Below are 23,250 nucleotides of genomic sequence, written 5' to 3'. Positions count from 1 at the left end.
ATTCAAGGTAAGTAAGAGCTTCCCTGCCCCCCTGTTAAGCTGGTTTTGCCAGGGCTTTCCTGAGTGCAACCAGGTTCCCTCTTCCTTTTCACTCTATTCATGCCTTCATGAGTCAATCTTTCTCAGTAGGAAAGAAATGTTAACCGTTTAGAAGAGGAATAGCAAGAAGCCAGTGAGGTGAAGACAGTGGATTTTGAACGTAGGCTTCCCAGATAGTAGGCTGATGCTGACCACTGTCTATTCTTGCGCTGCCTCATAGCAGTTGCAGCTATTTTTCTGGGGAAAACTATAGCTCTCAGTCTGTGTCATGGTGCCTTCACATGTTCTTGACCAGTACACAAAGCAGCTTATGTACAAAAGCTCACAATGCCCAGCCAATTCATGTTTTCCCCTGGGTCTTAAAGCATAGAGCATTGACCATGAGATTTCTGAAATGAATGGCAATAAATCAGAAGTAGGTTTGCAGCTTACAGATACACACCTGAATAACACCTGAACAGCATACTCAAGTTTGCTACAGCACAGTCATTGTCTCCAGATTTTGATGCAATAATTCAGAGCTAGTGGTATCAAAGACAGCTGAATAAACAAAATATTGCAAGAGTGCTAATGTTTTAAGTATGTTTTATTTTAAGTTTTTAAAAACTATTTGTGTTTGTCTGCGCCCTTTATAAAGTTTACATCTCCAATACCTGGCATTACATTTCATGACACACATAGTCTGGCCTGACAAGGTCTCATTTATGTCAGATCTGGCCCTCTTAACAAATAAGTCTGACAGTGTAGATAGGTCTACACTGTGCAGATGCAACAATGGCAGAGAAATATTGTTTTATTTTTCAGTATTTTAAAAATGTCACTTCCATATATCAAATGGTATTTTCTAACCAACAGAATTCTTGATTTCTCTAAGTATCTTGAGGCAACACATTTGTTGCAATCTCTTATGAGAGAACCCTGACAAAACTTCTATTCTGTGTGGGAACTCAACCTGTTACAGTCCCCCCCGCCACACACACACACACAATTTTCAGGCAAGTATTGAATTCATTTCCTAGTATTAAACAAATGGGCAAACTTCTAAAAAAAAGCCTTCCCAATGAAAGATCACTCTAAAATGCAGACAGTATAGCTGCACTTTTTGCCCTTAGGACATTCATTGTGTGTCATGTCATGAGACTTAATATAATATTTATCTTTGCTCCTTACAGTCAACAGCTGTATTTTTTCATTTCTTTAGCCTATAAGAAGTTGTTACTTGCTTAGTGCATTTTTTAAAAAAACTTATTAGTAACCTTTCAGAATTTTTCCAAGATAATGATCTGAGAACAAATGTTTCTACGGTGTCAGGACAATGATAATGAACAACATAAAGAGGAATGGCTGATAGAGAATTAAATTTGCTCAGATTCTGTATCATTTTATTTTAATATGATCCATTTGTATATATTACGTTTACTCATAAAACCCAAGTATTCATGATTAATTAGCACTAAAAGGCCAAGTTATTATTAAAACAAAAGTATTCACTTACTCTTTCAACCTCTTCAATACCAAGCTTTTAACCATGGTAGTTATATTATACAGGGGTGTCATCAGTCTTCTCTGACAGTCAAGTTATTCATCACGATACTTAGAATGTTTAGACATTTATTTATATCTAGTTAAAAGTTAATGTATGGATCTCGGGCTGTAGTGTAAGCAATACCTACAGAAGTCTTTACCAGAGAAGTGCCTATTTATTTTTGAACTCCACTCCCTCTCTTATACCACTCAGTATTCCTAAAACCCATTTTACAATTTAACCCATATGATTTTTAATGGCATGCAGACCACCCACAAAATAGTAGTGAAAGTTATTATCTTACAAATAAAGCCAATGAAATTGTCTTTGAAACAATCAAGAAAGCCTACATTTTACATTCTGGTAACTTTAAAAAAGGTGTTTTGTCAAAGTCACACAAATTTTCAACATGTTGCACTCAGTAAATACAGTATGCAATCTGGTGTGCAGAGGCAATAAAAGCATCTAAAGATATTTAATAGCTGTGTTTATTGTTTTCAGATATTTAGGTTAAATCTCATGTGACTTTTTCAATTCCAAGGTTAACAGCAATACCAAGGTCAGCATGACAGCACAACTCTTTTCCATATATTGGTAAACTCATACTACACAGATTTCACTACTTCATCTGAGATGAATGAGGACTACCAATTTTAGCACTATTTACAACTAACAATAATAGACTTAACTTGCATAGAACCAGTTTTCAGAAATCAGATGAGTAAATTGAGATAGATAGGTAGGTAGACAGACAGACAGACTTAAACAGGGGAGATTGGCTTTTTCAGATCCTGCGTGTCAGTGGCATATGCAGAAAACCTAAAATTGAACTGTAAGGACCCTTGTTCTGATACTGTAGGCCTCTCTTGATCATCTGTGTTCTTAAGAAAGAAGAATCTGTCCTGGAAATTAATTAACCATATAGGGACCTTAACCAAATTAATTATACCATATATGATCCTATGATTATTTACTGAGAAGTCAGGCCTGTTGTTTCAACAGTCTGATCTTAGTTGAAGGGGTTTATTTATATCCTTATGATGATAATTAAGATCACTGAAATTTAAGCCCCACCAAAGCTTACTCCAAGTTCATGCCTGAATCCCAAAACTTTGCTGACTTTAACTCCAGCTCTTGAGCCTAGCTAAACATTAACTTTTAAAAGAATGGGCATTTTTTAATCTTATCTTCTTCCTCCATCCCTCTCGTCTTTCTCTCTTTCACTCTATGCAGTTAACTCCTGCCTCTATTAACTAGTTTTTTGTTGGGAGCCAGTTTGTTCACTGTTGCAAGCTGCCCATCACTTTTGCCATAAGCTAGCACTGGGAAGCCATCTCAGAGAAAGGAGGGTGACTACCAGCCATAGCAACAAGACATGAGACAAGCTGAGGAGAAAAGATGGCAAAGGGTGGCAACAAGCCAGGGGTCCTCCATTAACAGAAACTTTTAAAAACAAAGAACATGACTAATAAAACATTATCATAAAGTTCCTTTTACCCTTTCTGCTATCAGTATTTCAACACACACTTATTACTGCTATTTCTAACGATTGGAGATGGAGATGAAAAAGTTCTATACAGTCAGTAAGAACAAGTCCAGGAGCTGACTGTGGTTCAGATCATGAGCTACTCATTGCTAAATTCAGGCTTAAAATGAAGAAAGTTGGTAAAACCACTAGGCCACTCAGGTTTGACCTAAATCACATCTCTTATGAATATACAGTGAAGGTGAAGAATAGGTTTTAAGGAACCTATTTAGAGTGCCTGAAGAACTATGGGCAGAGGTTCATGACATTGTACAGAAGGCAGCAATCAGCACCATGCCAAAGAAAAAGAAATGCAAGAAAGCAAAGTGGCTGTCTGATGAGGCTTTACAAATAGCTACAGAAAGAAGGAAAGTGAAAAGCAAAAGTGAAAAGGAAAGATTTACCCAACTGAATGCAGATTTCCAGAGAACAGCAAGGAGAGATAAATGCAAAGTAATGAGCAATGCAAAGTAATAGAGGAAAACAATAGGATGGGAAGGATTAGAGAGCTATTCAAGAAAATTGGAGAAATCAAGGGAAAGTTGCATGTAAAGCAGGCCATGATAAAGGACAAAAACAGTAGGGACCTAACAGAAGCAGAAGAGAATAGGAAGAGGTGGCAAGAATACACAGAAGAATTATACAAGAAAGATCTCAATGTCCTTGACAATCATGATGGTGTGATTGCTGAACTCGAGCCAGACATCCTGGAGTGTGAAGTCAAATGGGCCCTAGAAAGCACTACTAACAGCAAAAAGTTAACAGAGATGATGGTTTCCCAGCTGAGCTATTCAAAGTCCTAAGAGATGATGCTGTTAAAGTAATGCACTCAGTATGCCAGCAAATTTGGAAAACGCAACAATGGCCATAGGATTGGAAAAGGTCAGTTTATATTCCAATCCCAAAGGAGGGTAATGCCAAGGAATGTTCAAACTATCGCACCATTGCACTCATTTCACATGCCAGCAAGGTCATGCTCAAAATCCTACAAGCTAGGCTTCAGCAGTACATGGAGAGAGAACTACCAGAAGTTGAAGCTGGGTTTCAAAGAGGTAGAGAAACTAGAGATCAAATTGCCAATACTCGCTGGATTATGGAGAAAGCAAGGGAGTACCGGGAAAACATCTACTTCTGCTTCATTGACTACACTAAAACCAATGACTGTGTGGATCACAACAAACTGTGGCAAGTCCTTAAAAAGACTGGAGTACCAGATCACCTCACATTTCTCCTGAGAAAACTGTATAAGGGTCAAGAAGAGACAGTGAGAACCAGATATGAAACAACTGATTGGTTTACAATAAGAAAAGAAGTATGACGAGGATGCATATTGTCACCCAGTTTATTTAATTTATATGCAGAGTAGATCATGCCGAATACTGACCGGAATTAAGATTGCCAGAAAAAACATCAACAACCTCAGATATACAGACGATACCACTCTAATAGAAGAAAGTGAAAAGGACCTCAAAAGCCTCCTGCTGAGGGTGAAAAAGTAGAGCAAAAAAGCTGGTTTGAAACTCTACATCAAAAAAGCTAATATCATGGCATCCAGCCCCATCACTCCTTGGCAAATAGAAGTGGAAGACATGGAAGTAGTGATGGACTTCACATTCTTGGGATTCAAGATCACTGTAAATGGTGACGGTAGCCATGAAATTAAAAGACACCTGCTCCTTGGGAGGAAAGCTATGGCAAACCTAGGCAGCATAATAAAAAGTAGAGACATCATACTGCTGACTAAAGTCCATATAGTCAAAGCAATGGTATTCCCATTAGTAATGTATGACTGTGAGAGTTGGCCCATAAGGGAGGCCGAAAACCAAAGAACAGATGCTTTCAAACTGTGCTGTTGAAGAAGACTCTTGAGAGTCTCTTGGATGGCAAGGAGATCAAATCCTAAAGGAAATCAACCCTGACTGTACCCTGGAAGATCAGATACTGAAACTGAAGTTCAAATACTTTGGCCACCAAATGAGAAGGGAGCACTCACTGGAGAAGACCTTGATGCTGGGAAAGACTGAAGGTAAAAGAAGAAGGGGACAGCAAAGGATGAGATGTTTAAACAGTGTTATCAATGCAATGCATGAATCTGAGCAAGCTTAGGAGGACAGTAGAAGGTAGAAGGGCTGGGCATGATGTAGTCCATGGGGTCACAAAAAGTTGGACTCAACTATGTGACTGAACAACAACAAGGATTTTTATTGGTTTTGTAATCTCAGATAAATTAGTTTTCATTAAGATTCCACATACATCCTATAATCTTACCTTTCTCATGCCATATGCTGCTTCAAGACTGCCTCACACACTGCACTGGATCCCAAGAAATAGATCTGCCCTGCCTTCCCCAATCTTCCTTGCAAAGCTACTCCTGAGGATCCACAAATTCTCTGGTACAGTGTGGGATGTCAGGGGAGAAGAGGATGCTCACAGGAGAAAGCCTTAGAAATGGCAGACCCTTTCTTCTGTCCTAGACCCGTGCCAGTCCAGTTTCCGGCCGGGCCACGGAACGGAGACGGTCCTGGTCGCCTTGGTGGATGACTTCCAATGGCAACTGGATCGAGGCGGTGTAGCAGTGCTGATGTTATTAGATCTGTCGGCTGCATTTGATACGGTCGACCATCGGCTACTGATCCACCGCCTCGCCGACATAGGGGTTAGGGGGTTGGCTTTACAATGGCTCTCCTCCTTCCTCATGGGTCGGGGACAAAGGGTGGTGATTGGGAGTGAACGATCCCAGAGGTGCACACTATACTGTGGGGTGCCTCAGGGAGCAGTTCTCTCCCCGTTGTTATTTAACATCTACATGCGCCCCCTTGCCCAGATTGCCCGGAGGTTTGGGCTGGGTTGTCATCAATATGCAGATGACACCCAGCTCTATCTGCTAATGGACGGCCGGCCCGCCTCCACCCCGGGGAACCTGGACCGGGCCCTACAGGCTGTTGCAACGTGGCTTAGGCTGAGTGGGCTGAAGTTAAACCCAGCGAAGACAGAGGTTCTCTATGTGGGTCGTGGCACTCTGGGGAAGGAAATATCTCTCCCGACCTTCAACGGTGCGCCACTAAAGACGGCGCAGCGGGTGAAGAGTCTGGGTGTTTTACTGGAGCCTTCACTATCAATGGAGGCCCAGATAACAGCCACTGCCATGTCGGCATTTTTCCATCTGAGGCGGGCGAGGCAGTTGGCCCCTTTCCTAGAGCGTCAGGACCTAGCAATGGTGATCCATGCGACGGTCACCTCAAGATTGGACTACTGTAACGCCCTCTACATGGGGCTGCCTCTGTGCCGGACCCGGAAGTTACAACTAGTGCAGAACGCGGCGGCCAGACTGTTGCTTGGTCTCCCAAGACAGGAACATATACGGCCGGGGCTACGTGAACTGCACTGGCTACCGATTGTATACCAGGTCCAGTACAAAGTGCTGGTCATTACCTTTAAAGCCCTATATGGCCGAGGACCAGCCTACCTGAAGGACCGTCTCTCCCCGTACGAGCCCCAGAGAGCATTGAGGTCAGTAGGAAAAAACAGATTGACTACCCCTGGGCCAAAAGAAATCAAACTCCAAAACACCCGCACACGGGCCTTTTCTTCTGCGGCCCCGTATCTTTGGAATCAGCTCCCAGAGGAGGTGCGGGCCCTGCGGAACCTCGATCAATTCCACAGGGCCTGCAAGACCACTCTCTTTAAACTGGCGTTTCCAAATAGCTAAATTACAAGTGCACAACAAGAAATATTCGCCATTGATACCAACTGACAGATATAGCGTCAGCGATAATAATACAACTAGATTTAACTAATGTAACTTAATTTAATGTAATTAGATTAATAATGGTTTTTAATTAATGTATTAACTGGTTTTTAAGGCTAAGCTAATGTTTATTAATGCAATGGTTTGTTAATGTATTGTTGTTGTTTTTCTTGTTGTTAGACGCCCTGAGCCTGCTTGGTGGGTGAGAGCGGGATATAAATAAAATTTTACTTTACTTACTTACTTTACTTACTTCTTGTGTCAGTGGAAGTGCCGTCTGCTCTGGAATCTATATGCAGTCTCAAGCTGCCCTGATGGTATCAAGGGCCTGTTGCAGGCTGGTGCTTTTTTCATTCCATTAGCCCAGTGACACTGACTCAGTGGCTCAGAAGCTGCATGTGGCTCTTCAAAATGTCAGCTATGGCTCTTTCCAAGCACAGTCCCCCCAATATGGCATAGAGTCAAGGGACCTCCAGGGTCATCTAGTCCAACCCCCTGCACAATACAGGAAACTCACTAATACACAGGATCTTCATCTGCCCTATGTTCTAGGAAACTGTTGCAAGGCTGTTGACTGATGGGGCTTATGGTTGGCTGATGGTTACCATGCTGAAACAGCCATTGCTGAAGGGAATTTCTGACACAAGGAAGCATTTATTTTTAATATCCATCCTGATAAACAGTTCTGAAGAACTTGAAAGCTTGCCCACTGTTATATGTCATAAGTCTAACTTGCACCCTCTTCCCTCACAGTTACATGGCTAATGTTCAGCAGAGCTGTGGGGATAACTACCCTACATGCTCAGAGGCGTTCTGATCATTTAAAAGGTTATAGTTGTATATACCTGTTTTGGTGGGGTGTACAGTAGTCATGTGGTTCTTTTGGTTCATGGTAGAGATGGGCACAAATTGGGGAAATGCTGGTTCATGTTGATTCATTTGATTGCCCAAACCAGTTTGTGGTTTGTTTGGTTCAGGAAGTGTAGAACAGACCCCTTGTGAGGTAGAGATGGCAAACCCACCAGCAGTCTTCAGAAGGCTACCTTCCACCTGCCATCCAATTTTGGCAAAGATTGGATTTGGAATGTAGCCTTCCAAAGCAGATGCCCCCGAGAAAGCTCAGCTTCAGCTCTCACAACAACTAACTCTTCTCTTTTCGTGCTGAAAAGTGAAAGCAGCTGAGTCAGGATGTCTGCTCCCATAGAGCAGAATGGGAGCTCCATGATTGGCACCCAGAGCTGCCAATCAAACTATGGACAAGTGCCATGGGTGTTTCTAAGTCTCCACCCCCAGCTTTGCTTGAATCAACACCAGGCTGTCTGGAAAAAGAAACTGCAAAAAAACCCCCAAATAAACCAGCAAGAGACATGACTTGGATATACATCACTTTGACATAACGTTTAGACAATGAGAAGCACACACATGGAGACTTCGGTAATAAGGCATTTTGGCAAAAGGGGACACTTAGCACAAAGTGAGCACTTCACACAACACACACTCAAAGCTAACAGTAAATATAGGAACTACAGCATATTAATATTTATGTTCCTATAGATAACCATAAATAGATAATAAATATTTATGGTCTTATAGATAACCTTCCCTAGAACACCAGAGATAAACACCTACCAGGAATTCCAACTTGAATGCTGTATCTGTGACTGAATTAGCAATGTACTCACAAAGTAAGCAAGTGAGGAGCTCACCAGGGGACATACCATGCCTGAAAGCAGGACTCTGTACACTTCCTTACTAGGGACAATGGGAAAGTATGGATTGTTCAGGTAAAGATTCCTATTAGCCTTGTGATTCCCATGTAAGTAACATTGTATCAGAATGGTTCAGAATGCGGTAGCACGACTCCTGATAGGAACACCACAGACAGCTCGCATTCAACCTGTGCTGGGCCAGTTGCACTGGCTTCCAGTGGAGTACCAAATCAGATTTTGATACTGACCTTTAAGACCTTGAGTGGTCTCAAACCACGTAGCTACAGGACCACCTCCTCTGGTATGTTCCCTGAAGAGCTTTACGTTCTGCTGATAACAACTGACTTGACCTAATAACATTGGGCTGTTCTCAACCAGAGCCAGGGCTTTTCCAGGGCTTTTCTACCTGATTTTGAAGCCCTAGCACAATTTAGTACCAATCATAGCCCCTCCTAAGCACTAAATAAACCACAACACCTGAAGGTCAGATGGTAGGGTACATGGTCCCAGCTGTATGTCTTGGGTCTCCTATCAGAAACACTTAGAACATTGGTGAAGTTCTAAGAAAACGACATTTTGCACACACAAAAAGGGGAGAGGGGAACTGTTTCCCCACAATGCCTATCCACAGATAGGCACCTGGATGTGGAGAGGGAGCCTAAGTGGAACTCATGGAGGGAAGGAAGGACATCAGAGGGACAGAGAGAAGTAGTTCTTTTTTTGGCCTGGATTGCACATCCAAGATTTTAAGTTGTATTAAGATTAGAATATGGGAGATCTACTGTGGACTTTACCAGCAGATGCTAGCAGGGCCTCCTTGGGCCAAATAGTGCTGCATTGGGGAGGCCATGCTAGGGTCGGGGATTCCGGTCATAACTGGGCAGGGAAGGTACAATGGTGGGCATAGGTTACGAAGACAAGGAGGGAATCGGAGATATGGAAATGCTCAGACTTCCTCCAACCTATGTCCCATCCCAAGGCATGTTGATTGTGGGGCTAGGATGAATTACCCATGGTGCTGATTAATGCCAGGTCCTTTAATAATAAGACCGCTCTGCGGTGGGATTTCATCATGGAGCAGCAAATGGACCTGGCATGTATGACAGAGACCTGGGTAGGGGAAGGCGACACTGCCTTGAACCAGCTTGCCCAGCCTGGGTTTGCCGTCCTCCACCAGTCTCGGACAAGTGGGCTGGGGGGAGGAGTTGCTGTGCTCATTTGAGACTCTTTTTCTTTCAGGGCACTCCCTGACCCAAACATCGCTGGCATAGAGTGCACTGGCCTGGTGTGGGAAGCCGAGGAGAGTGTGGCAATCTGGGTGGTATACCGACCGCCTAACACACCGTCAGAGAGCCTACCTGCCCTGCTGGACATGATGTCCACCTGGACATTGCACTTCCCCAGACTTTTAGTTCTGGGGGATTTCAATGCCCACATTGATGATGCAGCTTCCTTGCAGGCTCAGGACCTGGTGTCGTCCATGGAGACATTGGGGCTCAGCCAATTTGTATTGGCCCCCACACACCAGGCCGGGCACATACTGGATCTGATCTTTGGGGCAGGGATATTGGTGGATCTGGTAACAGCAAACACGGTTCCATGGTCAGACCACTATGCCTTGAAAGTCTGACTGGACCCTCAACTCCAGCCCTGTTTCGGCGGAGAGCGGATTCATGCTCGCCCATGGAGTCAAATGGACCCAGAGCGGTTTCAGGAGGCCCTGCGGGACCCGATGCTCCCTGGTGGGTCATTAGATGAGTTTGTGGAAGACTGGTATTCCCGGCTCTCCACTGCCATCGACGACATCACGCCCCAGTACCCTCTTCGCTGTCGTACCAAGGCAGCTCCCTGATATTTTTTGGGCCTGCTAAGGATGAAACGACAGCTTAGACAGTTAGACCGAGTGTGGCGGTTTGCTCGTGACAAAGAGTCTAGAACTTTTAATAGAACACTTATGAAAGTCTATCAGAAGGTTGTGAAGTCCGCTAAGAAAAATTTCTACGCGGCTTCCATAGAGTCTGCGAAGTCGTACCCAGCTCAACTATTTAGAGTAATTCGGTCTCTGACAACTCTGCCATCAAGCAACCAAAAAGACAGGGAATTGGATATTTGTTCTGAAGCATTTGCAACATATTTTGCAGATAAAATTTTGACTCTCCACCAGGACCTCCCAGCCATGGTTGATGCAGTACACGAACTGGAAGCCCCTTGGCTGTCGCCCAGTCAAATACTGGACCGCTTTAGTCAACTCACATTAAAGGATGTAGACAGGGTCGTGGCTGCAGTGAAGCCTACTACCTGCCCCCTGGACACCTGCCCATCCTGGCTTGTGAAGGCCTACCAGGATGATATCAGAGTTTCTCTGGGTGATATTGTTAACTTGTCCCTGACAATCGGGACATTCCCAGAGAAACTGAAGGAGGCAGTAATTCAGTCACTTTTGAAAAAACCCTCGCTGGACCCTACGGTTCTAGCTAACTACCACCCAGTTTCAAACTAATCGTTCCTGGGAAAGGTAGCTGAGATGAAATATACATCCTGGACCCATTCCAATCTGATTTCCATCTGGGCCATGGGACAGAGATGGTACTAGTCACACTCACAGATGACTTAAAAAGACATCTGGACAACCAAAGCGAAATGAATTTATAGTTAAATTATTGGAGACCGTGGAAATGGATTTTCTAACCACGAGGTTGAGAGATGGAAATATGAAGGAATGCAAAGACACATGGAAACCGGTGTATGATTGGGTGGAAAACTTAAGATTTGAATAGATAGAATAAGAAATAATTGTTAGCAAGTTATCTTTATGTCCCTTTAAATTTGGTGGTGGTGGGTGTGTCTATTGGTTGGTAATGTTTGTTATATGTGGATTATAGAATATAATAATAAAGGAAAATTTAAAAAAAAATTTAAAAAGAAGACATCTGGACCAAGGTGGGTCAGCGCTGCTGATTCTTCTCGACCTGTCAGCAGCGTTTGACACAGTCGACTATGATCTATTGACCCACTGCCTTGCCGAAATATGGGGGTGGGGGTAGCCTTGCAATGGTTTTCCTCCTTTCTCTGGGGACGGGGACAAAGGGTGATGCTGGGCGAGCAGACCTCCATGCGACACCCACTTATATGCAGAGTGCCACAGGGAGCTATTCTCTCGCTCATATTATTTAAAATCTATATGCGCCCCCTTGCCCGGATTGCCCAAGGTTTCGATCTGGGTCATCACCAGTATGCTGATGACACCCACCTCTATCTGTTGATGGATGGCAGACTGTCTTCTGCCCCTGAACACCTGTCCGAGGCATTAGGAGCCGTAGCGGGATGGCTACAGCAGAGCTCTGAAGTTAAATCCAACTAAGACAAAGGTCCTGTGCCTAAGTCGAGGGGGGGGGTTGTATACCCAGCTCCCACCCTTGGGTGGCGTGGTTTTAGTGCCGACCCAACAGGTGAAGAGTTTAGGAGTGATCCTGCCTCACTTTCTATGGAGGCCCAGGTAACAGCAGCTGCCAGTAGATGGTAGAAGGCAGACCAGGCAGCTAGTACCATATCTATCCCCCCAAGACCTGGCCACAGTGACCCATGCAATGGTCACTTCCAGACCAGATTACTGTAACTCGCTCTACGCTGGCTTGCCCTTGAAACTGATCCAGAAAATGCAGCGGGTGCAGAACGCGGCAGCTCACCTGCTGACTGCATCACCTATACAGATGCATCACCTATACTGGTGCATCACCTATACCTATGCAGCCGGTGCTCCGTGGCTGCCTGTAGAGTACCAGATCCGTTTCAAGCTGTTGGTTCTGACTTTTAAAGCCTTACGCAACCTGGGACCAACATACCTGTGGGACCGTCTCTTCCTGTATATGCTTCGGAGATCGCTTCGTTCGGCCTCCCAAGATAGGCTGACTGTCCCCGGCCCAAGAGATGCCCGTCGTGCCTCTATCAGGGCTAGGTCTTTTCTCAGTCCTGGCCCCAACCTGGTGGAATCAGCTCCCTATAGAGATCCAGGCCCTACCTGGCTTGCTAACCTTTTGTAGGCCCTGTAAAACGGAACTGTTCCACCAGGCCTTCGGATGAGACGGCGGGCATCTATCCATTAGATCGGTTGGCCTCCCCTACTATGCTGTGCTACTGCGCTGATTGCTGCACTGTCCTGCGAACCCATCTTATCATATTGTTCTGCCGGACTATTCTGTTGTATTGAATATTGTAATTGGCTTTTTATCATTATGCTGCTGTGATTTTATTGTGATTTTATTATTTATGTTGTGCTCCACCCTGAGCCCCTATGGGGGAATGGGCGGAATATAAATAAACAAATAATAATAATAAATAAATAATTGTTTATCTTGGGCTGGAAACTATTAGGGAATGACAACTTCAGCAACATTGTTATAGGTAATCATTACAGAAACCTACAGTCCTTTTCCACAGTTTGATACTTCAACCCAAAAGACATTTTCAGTGCTTCATATGAACTATATGCACTCTCTCCAGTACATTCTGCAATACAGGAGATTTCCTTCATGGACAAGTCCTTGCGGAAAGTGATTTCTCAAGGAAGAAAGCTTGAAATACAATGAGGTTTGGCTTTCTAAGCAGGGTGAGGTTTGGCTTTCTAAGAAGCTGGGGAAGTTGCTGAGAATTTCTGAGTTTGTATAACTGCTGAAAATTCTGGGTTTGTGGTTGCTGGGGAACTGCTGTCTGTTTGGTTTGAGTGGGCTGAAGGTGATTGAAGGTGATTGTTGCTGATCGATTAGGAGTGGCTGTGTTCCCCACCCTCTTTACATTATTAAGCTGTGCCTTGCCAGAGGCGCGAGCCTTTGGAACGAGCCGAAGGGCGAGAGTTAAAGGGCTCTTGGCCTGTGGCTCTTAGTCTGGGGGCTGTGTAAGGACCAGGAACCCAGATCCCTATTTTTCTTGTGTTCCCAATAAGGTAAGTAGACCCTCCAGAAGGAGAGCCACATAAACAAACAAGATTTTAAAAAGGACTGTATATTTTAAAAAAGCTATCATGAAGGTAGAATGCCAGCAGGGGTGTGGGAGCTTCCCAATGTTTTGCACTGAGTGTCACATGTATGCCCACAGGATAGAAGTCTTGGGTGTGTGCTCAATGCAAGGAGCTCCTGGTCCTCAGGGAACGAGTTCGTACCCTTGAGGCTGAGGTGACTGACCTGGAGAAGCAGAGACAGTCAGTTAGGCACTCAGAGAAGACTCTCAGGGACGTATTAGATGAGCTCCACTCTGAACGTGGCAGCCCCGTTGCTGCCAGGGAGCATGAGGGTCGAGAGGGAACAGGGCACCGTGCTGAGGATAAGGGGAATGCGCCCTCAGAAGGGACCTCTTCTTCAGTTTATGAGTGGGTATCCTTTCGCACCAAGGAACCATCCCTGGGCAGGGAGGGGGGGTGTCTTGGTAGTTGGTGATTCGATCCTTAGGCAAGTAGACAGCTGGGTGGCAAAACTGCATAATGCCCCTGTATAAATCGATGGTGCTGTCTCATTTGGAATACCATGTACAATTCTGGTCACCGCACCTCAAAAAGGATATTATAGCATTGGAAAAAGTCCAGAAAAGGGCAACTAGAATGATTAAAGGGTTGGAACACTTTCCCTATGAAGAAAAGTTAAAACGCTTGGGGCTCTTTAGCTTGGAGAAATGTCGACTGCGGGGTGACATGATAGAGGTTTACAAGATGGTCATGGGATGGAGAAAGTAGAGAAAGAAGTCCTTTTCTCCCTTTCTCACAATACAAGAACTTGTGGGCATTCAATGAAATTGCTGAGCAGTCAGGTTAAAATGGATAGAAGGAAGTACTTCTTCACCCAAAGGGTGATTAACATGTGGAATTCACTGCCACAGGAGGTGGTGGTGGATACAAGTATAGCCAGCTTCAAGAGGGGGTTAGATAAAAATATGGAGCAGAGGTCCATCGGTGGCTATTAGCCACAGTGTGTGTGTGTGTGTATAGGTCACTGTGTGACACAGAGTGTTGGACTGGATGGGCCATTGGCCTGATCCAACATGGCTTCTCTTATGTTCTTAATGCTTTGACCATTTTACAAAACAATGTGCCAAACTATTTCCTTGCTCATTCTAATGAGTGCAAAATAAAAACTCTTGAAGTCTTTCATGTATATCATCAATGCTAGGAATAAGTGACTCAGTTGCTTCTTTTTTACAAGCTGTTTACTTACTAGTGGTCCTTCTCTGTAGGCCCACATGGCATTGCTCATTCCATAATCCTTTGATCTACCCCACCCCCTAGGCTGACAACAAGTGGAAGTACTTCCAGATGAACTGTTTTGTTTTGTTTCATATTTACACTTCAGGAGGCTTGAACAGCATTTTCTTGATTTAAAGAAGCTTACTAGAAGATCACTGGCCTAATCTAAATGCATCCATACACAGACAACAAAGCAAAACGGGAAAAAATGTCTCATCAATAAAGAAAAATTACTTTTTGGGGGGAAGGATCATAGCACTCGTGAAATAATATGCATAACAAAAACCTTAACAGCAGCCAACTTAAAATGAAAATGCAACTCCCCCCCCCCCCCCAAAAAAAAAACCCCTTCAAATCCACAAGTAACTGAAATAATTTAGTTCTAGTACAAAGTATTTGGGTGAAATGGAAATTCTCTTTGGGTGGATTTGCTCCCTAGTTGTTGATGTTGTTGGGTTCTTGTTTATTTGTTTGCTTTTTGCAGAATGCATTGAGAAGAAGCTGTACATCTTTGTCCTCTTACGATATTGTCACCCATACAGTAGCAAAAAAATGTATTTTCCAAAAACACACCCTGGGCACAAAACAGTTCAAGAAATCTATGCATTTAGCCATTGGAGTTCCTCACTTTCTTTTTACGCCAAGCCTATTTAACATACTGGGATTAAACATATCTTATTAGTTCAATTAAGAAACCACTGTTCTAGGAAACCAATTTTTTATAAACCTCTGGATAGAGACAGGCCTTCATGATAACTCAATGGTCCTTCCTGATAACCTGGAAAATATCTACCTCACCACTGTCGGGTAGAAGAAAAATATCCAGAGATACAAGAACATCAGAAATTATTCATTTTAGATGTTTTGAAATGTTTTCTTTTAAAATTCATGAACATTAGGTTCAAAGCACAGATCTGTTGTTTTTAATATTTTTAAAAATATAGCTCTGTAAAAGAACCATACTGGTGTGAGTTATCCAGCACACTAAAGGAGAGTGGTGGAGCTGCACAAAATAAACATTCTGTCTCATGTCAAAGTAAGTATGTTTTTAAGTCCTAAATGTTCTACTGTGTTCTACACTAATGTGAAACACAATATCTACTACCACAAACATCCACAAGATACACTGTTTAGGAAAACAGTTCTTACCTGCTGAACTTCACTCTCTCCATTTGAGATTTTTTCTGTGTATACAAAGGAGTTGAATATTCGCTGTAACAAAAAATGAGAAAGGTTGCTTAGACATAGCCACAAAATAATAATAAATTATATTTTGAAGAAACAATAGCTATGCACAAAACAGGTAATATAGCACAAAAGATCTAATATTAAAAGGAATTATGGTCATAGAGACTGAAAAAGCACACCAGTTTCATTGAACTCACATGCTTCCATAATTAAATTAAACAGATGTTTGTGTTTTGTAGAAAAGAAAAGGATATTGCATCCAGAGTGCTGCCATAGAATCCAAGTGGTATGAATTTAAAATAGCTATACTTCATGTCTGGAATCTGGTTTTCTCTGAATATAGTAATTGTTTATACATACCATAGATTTAATGCAACACAGCTCCTTCAAAAAGGAATATTTTTACAATCCTTAATTTTCTTAACCTTAGTATTAATTCATGAGAAATCTATCTAGATTTTACAAACAGTCTGCTGGCTTTATTTAACATACAGAAGTGGGGTGTCACAATCATTTGTATCAGCGGAGAGTGATGTTGTCGTGACCATTTTGCCTCCATTTTGTGACTTCAGTAAGCAGCCTATCTGTGTCCTGCCATCTTAGAAAAGACCAGCAAGTTCTCAGCTAAGAGTTATTTACTGGGAATATCAGTTTCAGTCAGAAGGTGTATGTTAAATAAAGCCAGCAGACTGTTTGTAAAATCTAGATAAAGGAGGCAAACTCGGCTAAGAGATTAAGCAGGAACAGACCATTTGTCTGACTGAATTTGAATCTTGGAATATAATCCCCAACTAGATCAGTCACCAAAACCTGCAGGCATCATCATCATCATTATCATCACCACACACACACACACACACAGATCCAGACAGAAATTACTTAACTGGGTGCAGTCACTATTCTTCCGTTTTCCCTCTAAATCAGGGGTGGGGAACCTCTGTCCTGAGGGCCATATGTGGCCCTCAAGGTCACTTGGTGCGGCCCTCAGGGATTGTTGGGCTGAACCAAGCCATGTGGCAGCCTCTCTGGGGCCTGGCTGGCCAGTGATGATCGTGGGGCCCAGCCGCACTGTGCAGCAGTCTCCCCAGGGCCAGGCAGGGATCACAGGGCCCAGATGTACTGTGCGGCAGCCTCCTGGGGCCTGGCTGGCCGGTCAGAATTGCTGCAGGGCCTGGAAAACTTACTGTCACAGTTCAGTTTGCACTTGATTATCCCAGATGGTGTGGCCTAATCTGCTAATGAGTGTGTGACCTAATATGCTAATATTAGGGGATGTGGTCTAATATGCCACTGAGTTCCTGCTGGGCTTTTTCTACAAAAAACCCCTGAACCTATACATTTGCCTAGGGCAGAGGGCCGTGTGTGTGTGTGTGTGGCAGATTAGGCTCTCCCCACATGACTTCAAACAGAAAAACAACTATTTGCATTAATTTTGCCAGCCTGAATCGTTCTCCCTTGGAGGAGCACTGTTTTTTTAAAGTTGATAATTTTATGGCCCGTGAATGATGCTATAAATATCCATATGGCCCTTGGCAGAAAAAAGGTTCCCCACCCCTGCTCTAAATATTCCAATCCAAACAAGGTGCTTTCAGGGACCCCACTGTCTGCCTAATAAAAAGGATGTGATCTGGATCTGTAATAAAAGGAGGCTATTCCAAAAAATTTTCTAACTCTCTTTTTCCTGATGTCCTTATTGGAATTCCTGATGTCCTTATTGGAATTCCACTTCAAAAGCTTCTCCCATCTGGAATCTTCCCCCTTCCTCCTTTCCATAACAATATAGGGATTTGCTGCTGATTTTATGTTAATTTCCACTGTCTCCTCCAAACCCAAGAAAATCAAACTTTTGTTCAAGTCAAGTCAAGTTAGCCTTTATTGGCATAAAATATATAGATGTATATACCAGAGCAAACTGGTTTAAAAAAAAGATAAAATGGAATGATTGCATACATATATATATCAGGAAAAGCATAAACATAAACTATTTCTATTAGATCCTCTGACGTGCCTTTAAAACAGAATAAAGAAACTTAGCCATTTTCTCAGTGACACTAGATGAAGTATTGTTCAAAAGATTATAGACCTTAAGTGCATCAGAACAATCAACCATGCTAACTAAAAGAGGATGTAAATACTTGTGACGAAGATCTGTATACAAATTACAATAAAGAAGAATATGAGTAACTGACTCCACACATTTTTGCTTACAGAGACAGTATCTGACTGAGTAGGCTGTCTTGTTAAATCTGCCATAAAGAATGGCAGAGGGCATGGCGTTGCATCTGGCAAGGGAAAAAGCTCTACGCTGCTGTGGCACCTACAAGAGGGATAGATATGAGGCCATTTTCCCAGTACTAAGAGAGATCTCAAAACTCAGTGGGGAACAAGTTTTCTTAGCCAGACTGTATAGGTCTTGGCGCTCAATATCTAACAACCTGTTTTTAATTTGTTGGACTGCGGTGGTGAAGGACAGCATGGACAATAGTTCTCGGGATAAACCCACTGCTTTTATTTTTATCTCAATTTGTGCTGACCAATTTGACAAATTAAATTCAGAGAGCATTTGAGAGATATAGCTCCCCAGTTCAGAGTTGTAGTGCAAGTGTAGCCAGAATTTGAAGGTCATGAGCCATGCACTAGTAACCATTAAAGACATGCCAGTTTCTAAGCAGATAACTGCATATTGGACACATTTTGGCATGCCCAGAATTTTACGCAAGAATTTGGATTGGACACGTTCGATAGCACCTTCATAAAATCCAATCCAGATTGGGATGCCATACAGAAGTTGTGGAATCACTTTGGCTTTGAATATTTTTATGGCAGCTGGCACAAATTGGTTACTTCTGTCAATAAAAAAGCGAGCTATGGCAGATGCACTGATGTTAGCTTTCATCATTGCATACTTGCGATGGGTACACCAAGTACATTATATTGAAAATAAACACCTAAGTATTTCAAATACTTGACTTGCTCTATCTCTTTACCATCAATAACCCATTTGTAAAGTCTCCACTTTTTTGAGAAAACTAAGATTTTGGACGTCTCATAATTGAGCTGGGGCTTACTTATTACTAGTAAAATACAGAACACAACGGGACAACAGACGTCTTAAGCCCACTCTAGAGCAGTACAACAGCACTGCATCGTCTGCATAAAGTAACAAGGGTACATGTAATGCACCAAGTTTTGGACTATGGCAGTCAGGACCAGACAACTGAATACCCAGGTCATTAAGGAAGAGATTGAATAAAAACGGAGCCAAAATGCAACCCTGTTTGACACCCTTATTGGCAGCAATCTTCGATGTTAGGTTGCCTGCTAATGAACATTTGATCTGGCAGGTGGTAGAAGTGTGTGATCTCTTAATAAGCATAAGGAGTCTTTTATCCATGTTTAGTTTATCTAGCTTAATCCAGAGGAGGTCCCTGTCAACTGAATCAAATGCGCCTTTTAAATCTAAAAAAGCAACAAATAATGTCTGGTTATTTTGCACAGTGTACTTGTTGACTAGATGAGATAGGGTAATGCAGTGCTCTAAAGTGGTCTTCCCTTTGCAGAAGCCCAACTGCTCAGGGCCTAGAATTTTTTCCTGCAACAACCAGAGACTCAGCTTGACTAATAGATGTTTGGAGTAAAGCTTGCCAATGATGGAGAGTAGTATAATCGGCCTGTAATTGGCAGGGTTAGTGTGATCACCTTTTTTGTATAGCGGGACCACTATTGCATTCAACCATGCCAGGGGAATTATGCCAGTTCGATCTACAATTGTAAACAGAGATGCAAGGGGAGAAGCCCACCAGTCTGGGTCTAATTTTAAGATTTCGGGAAATGGCATCCAGGCCAGGAGCCTTTCCTAATTTCAGTTGTGTAATTAATTCTTTTATTTCCTCTGGAGGGACAGAAGGCCAGTCAGGTAAATTGGCTAGAATAGTAACTTTTGTTACTAATATTCTTCAGCCCCTCTATGAAGAGCTGCTTTCATAATTCCGATTTGTGCAATGTAATCTGATTTTATAAGGGCTTCTCAGAGACCTGAGATCGCTTGATCAGCCCCCTCGATGCAAAAGTGTTTACATGTTTTCCCCTAAAAATCATTCCTCTGTATCTCTCTTGGTTTGTTAATTAAATTTGCTTTCTTGGGCCAATACTCCCAAAACTGTGGTAGGATATGTAGCAGCTACACACTTTTACTATGTGGAATCATTCAAAGATCTTCATTCACTCTATATGCCTTTCATTTTCTGTTTCCTTAAACCTCTTTCTTGAGTTCTACATGGCATAAGTGTTTATGTATGTAGGAATATCTAGCATCTCCTGTGGGTATTTTGATATTTGATACTATACTCATGGTATGATATTGTAAAAGTGTGTCTTAATTTAGAATATATTCCAACCTCCTCTTCATTCAAGTTTGCTCAGGAGCCCCATTATTTTGTCACAGAGCCCACAAATAGAATGTGATGCTCTAAATCCAAGTTCCAGGCACATTTATTTATGGTTGTGATAAGACAGCAGCAACTACAGAACAGGAACAAGGGACAGCAGAGGAGAGGTTTTGGTTCAATGTGTGGCTATTTTCATACAACTCCGAATTCAGTTTGGGAAGCAGACTCACTCAAACAAGATATGTAAAATTGAAAAACATACATTCCACATATGGTAAAAGTGGACAGAGCGGCTTATATTTGCACCTCTCTCCTTCACTGTAGGCATGCACACAAAGAGAAATACACATTTTATTATAAGCATAGATGTAATTCACACCCATTCAGTGAAACAGAAAAGGCACAGGAAAAGACATTCCTTTGTTTCTCCCCTCCATCCACATACACATCTGAACACCCACAAGCACTCCACTTTCTGCCTGATCTTTTTCCAAAGCTACCTACATTTCCTTTCTACAACTAACTCCTGTTATTCTTTCTCCCCTCCCTCACCCAAACCTTTACCACAGCTGGGAGGAGAGTAAGAGATTCTGAAAATGACTTTGGAAGTGGAATTTTCACAGCTTCAAAAAAAAAAAAATTAATTGGGCATAGTGAGAAACACATCCTCAAGCCAAATCAAGCAGAACTTTTGACAATTGTCTTGAGACAAAAATCTCCTTAGGAGTAACCTGTATCTGCCTTCAAAGTTCTTAGTAGGCTTGGCTTGGTTAGGCCCATGGCAAATACCTTTTCCCCAAGTACATCTTTTCTCCAGAACAACAACTGGCAAGTGATGCTTAGCCACCAGGTGCTGGAGCTAATCTGAATCCTTCACAGTCTGACCTGAAGCATGCACATACATGGAAGTCTGGTCACTGCCACCTCCTCAGATCACATCCGTGGTCATTTATATGATGAATATAGCAAATACATATTTGACAAGCACATTTGTGGACGGATATCACAAATTAGAAATTTAGTATCTGTATGTAATGATGCACTGGCCAATCTGAACCTATGGTTGTTTCCTATTTGCCTTATAAAGACTGTGGTGATTTCCATAGGGTGCACTGTGGTTTTCTTTACACTTGAGGCTGCCAATTCAACGCAGTTGCAATAGGGCATTCACATGGGTTTCCCTGCCCCAGGGCCCTGTGGTAGCGCCACAGGAGGGTGGTCTTTGGCTGTTTTAAATAGTATAATGATAAAATATTATAACATTATAATTATCCATCTATTAGCTCTAGTAAGTCTCTAGCCTCTTATATCACAGAGATATAAGTCAAAAGGCATATTCCACAATGGAAAGAACAAGATACTTGCCTACTTGCTTTTATTTTTAAAAAATGAAATCTAGGAATTTGGAGAACCTAACACATAAATTATATTGCAACACTAACCAATTGTTAATTACTAATAAAAACAAACTTGAAAGCTCTCAAGTGACAGAGAAAATGGCCAAGATGAGGCAGGGAAAAAGTGCTGATATGGGTGGGACTGAGAAAGATCCAGGATTTCCCATTCATACAGAAGCCATCCCAGCTTTGCTGCAATCTTTTCTTTAAAAGCATAATAAAGCAGCTGCTAGAGCAGGTTGTTGCTTCTCAGCGACAGGGGTTCTTGGAGGAGATGGATTTCCTGGACTCATTTCAATCTGGCTTCAGGCCAGGATTTGGAACAGAGACTGTTTGGTCACCTTGACTGAAGACTTCTATTGAGAAACAGACAAAGGGAATGTGACTCCGCTAGTTCTGGTGCCTTTGATACTATGAACCATGGTATCCTACTGAGCCACCTCTCAGCACTAAAATTAAGGGGCACCGTATCACAGTGATTTTGAGTCCTATCTGGGGGAGTTGGTCTCAGAGGAAAGCGCTGGAAGATTCCTGTTCTGCCCTATGGCTGTTGGTCTGTGGGATGCCATAGGACTCCATCTTATCTCCCATGCTATTTAATATCTATATGAAACCACTGTATGGGCTGCAATATCACCAATATGTGGATGATACCCAGCTCTACCTTTCTTTTCTACTTAATTCTAAGGATACTGTTGACGCTCATGTCAATAATGGGTTAGATGAAAGTGAACAAGCTGAAGCTTAATCTTGACAGGACAGAGGTTCTCTGGATTAATAGAAAGGCAGACCAGGGATATTGGATACTCCCTCATACTCCCTTGAAAAGCCTCATTCACCATTTGGGAGTGCTGCTTGACACATCACTCACCTGAGAAAACCAGGTGGCTGCTGTGGCTCAGAGTGTATTTGCCCAACTCCAGCTGGAGAGTCAGTTGCATCCATTCCTGGGTCCGTCAGATCTAGCCACAGTGATCCCTGCCTCAGTTACACCTAGACTGGACTACTGCAATGTGCTCTACTTGGATCTACCCTTGAAGAGTGTTCAGACGCTGAAGCTAGTGCAGACTGCTGCAACTAGACTGCTGGTGGGGCCAGCTACCAGGAGTATATAATCCCAATACTACAGCAATTACAACAGTAGCCACCAATTTGCTCCTGAGCCCGATACAAGGTGTTGGTTTCGTTCTTTAAATCCTAACAGGGCTTGGAACCAGAATATCCAAAGTACCATCTTCTCCCATATATTCATGCCCAGGAATTGAGATTGCAGGGAGATACCCTCCTGACTGTGTTACCAATTAAAGAAACTCATCTGGTGAGTACACGAGAGGACCTTTTCGGTGGCAGCCTCAGAATTATGGAATAATCTCCCCAGAGAGATGTGCCTGGCCCCCTCATTGTCCAACTTCAGGAGTTTTATTTAGGCCTGCATTTGATTGACTTAGCTTTTATTATTGGTAGTCCTAACTGGAGTTTAAATTATGACTTTTTATGGATTT

General features: G+C 42.7%; 1 protein-coding gene across 2 annotated transcripts in view; it reads right to left on the bottom strand.

Moving 5' to 3' along the window:
- The window catches only part of CACHD1 (cache domain containing 1), a 247,645-nt gene that overhangs the window by 135,826 nt on the left and 88,569 nt on the right, over positions 1 to 23,250 (bottom strand). For both annotated transcript variants that reach the window (XM_060231944.1, XM_060231945.1), the window contains exon 2: positions 15,925 to 15,987. In XM_060231944.1, the coding sequence (XP_060087927.1) occupies positions 15,925 to 15,987 (63 nt within the window). The remainder of the gene's footprint in view (positions 1 to 15,924; positions 15,988 to 23,250) is intronic.

Source organism: Heteronotia binoei, chromosome 2 (genome assembly GCF_032191835.1).
Source record: "Heteronotia binoei isolate CCM8104 ecotype False Entrance Well chromosome 2, APGP_CSIRO_Hbin_v1, whole genome shotgun sequence".
NCBI classification, from domain to species: Eukaryota; Metazoa; Chordata; class Lepidosauria; order Squamata; family Gekkonidae; genus Heteronotia; species Heteronotia binoei.
The sequence above is the reverse complement of the archived record's forward strand: the minus strand, read 5'-3'. Positions and strand labels throughout refer to the sequence as shown.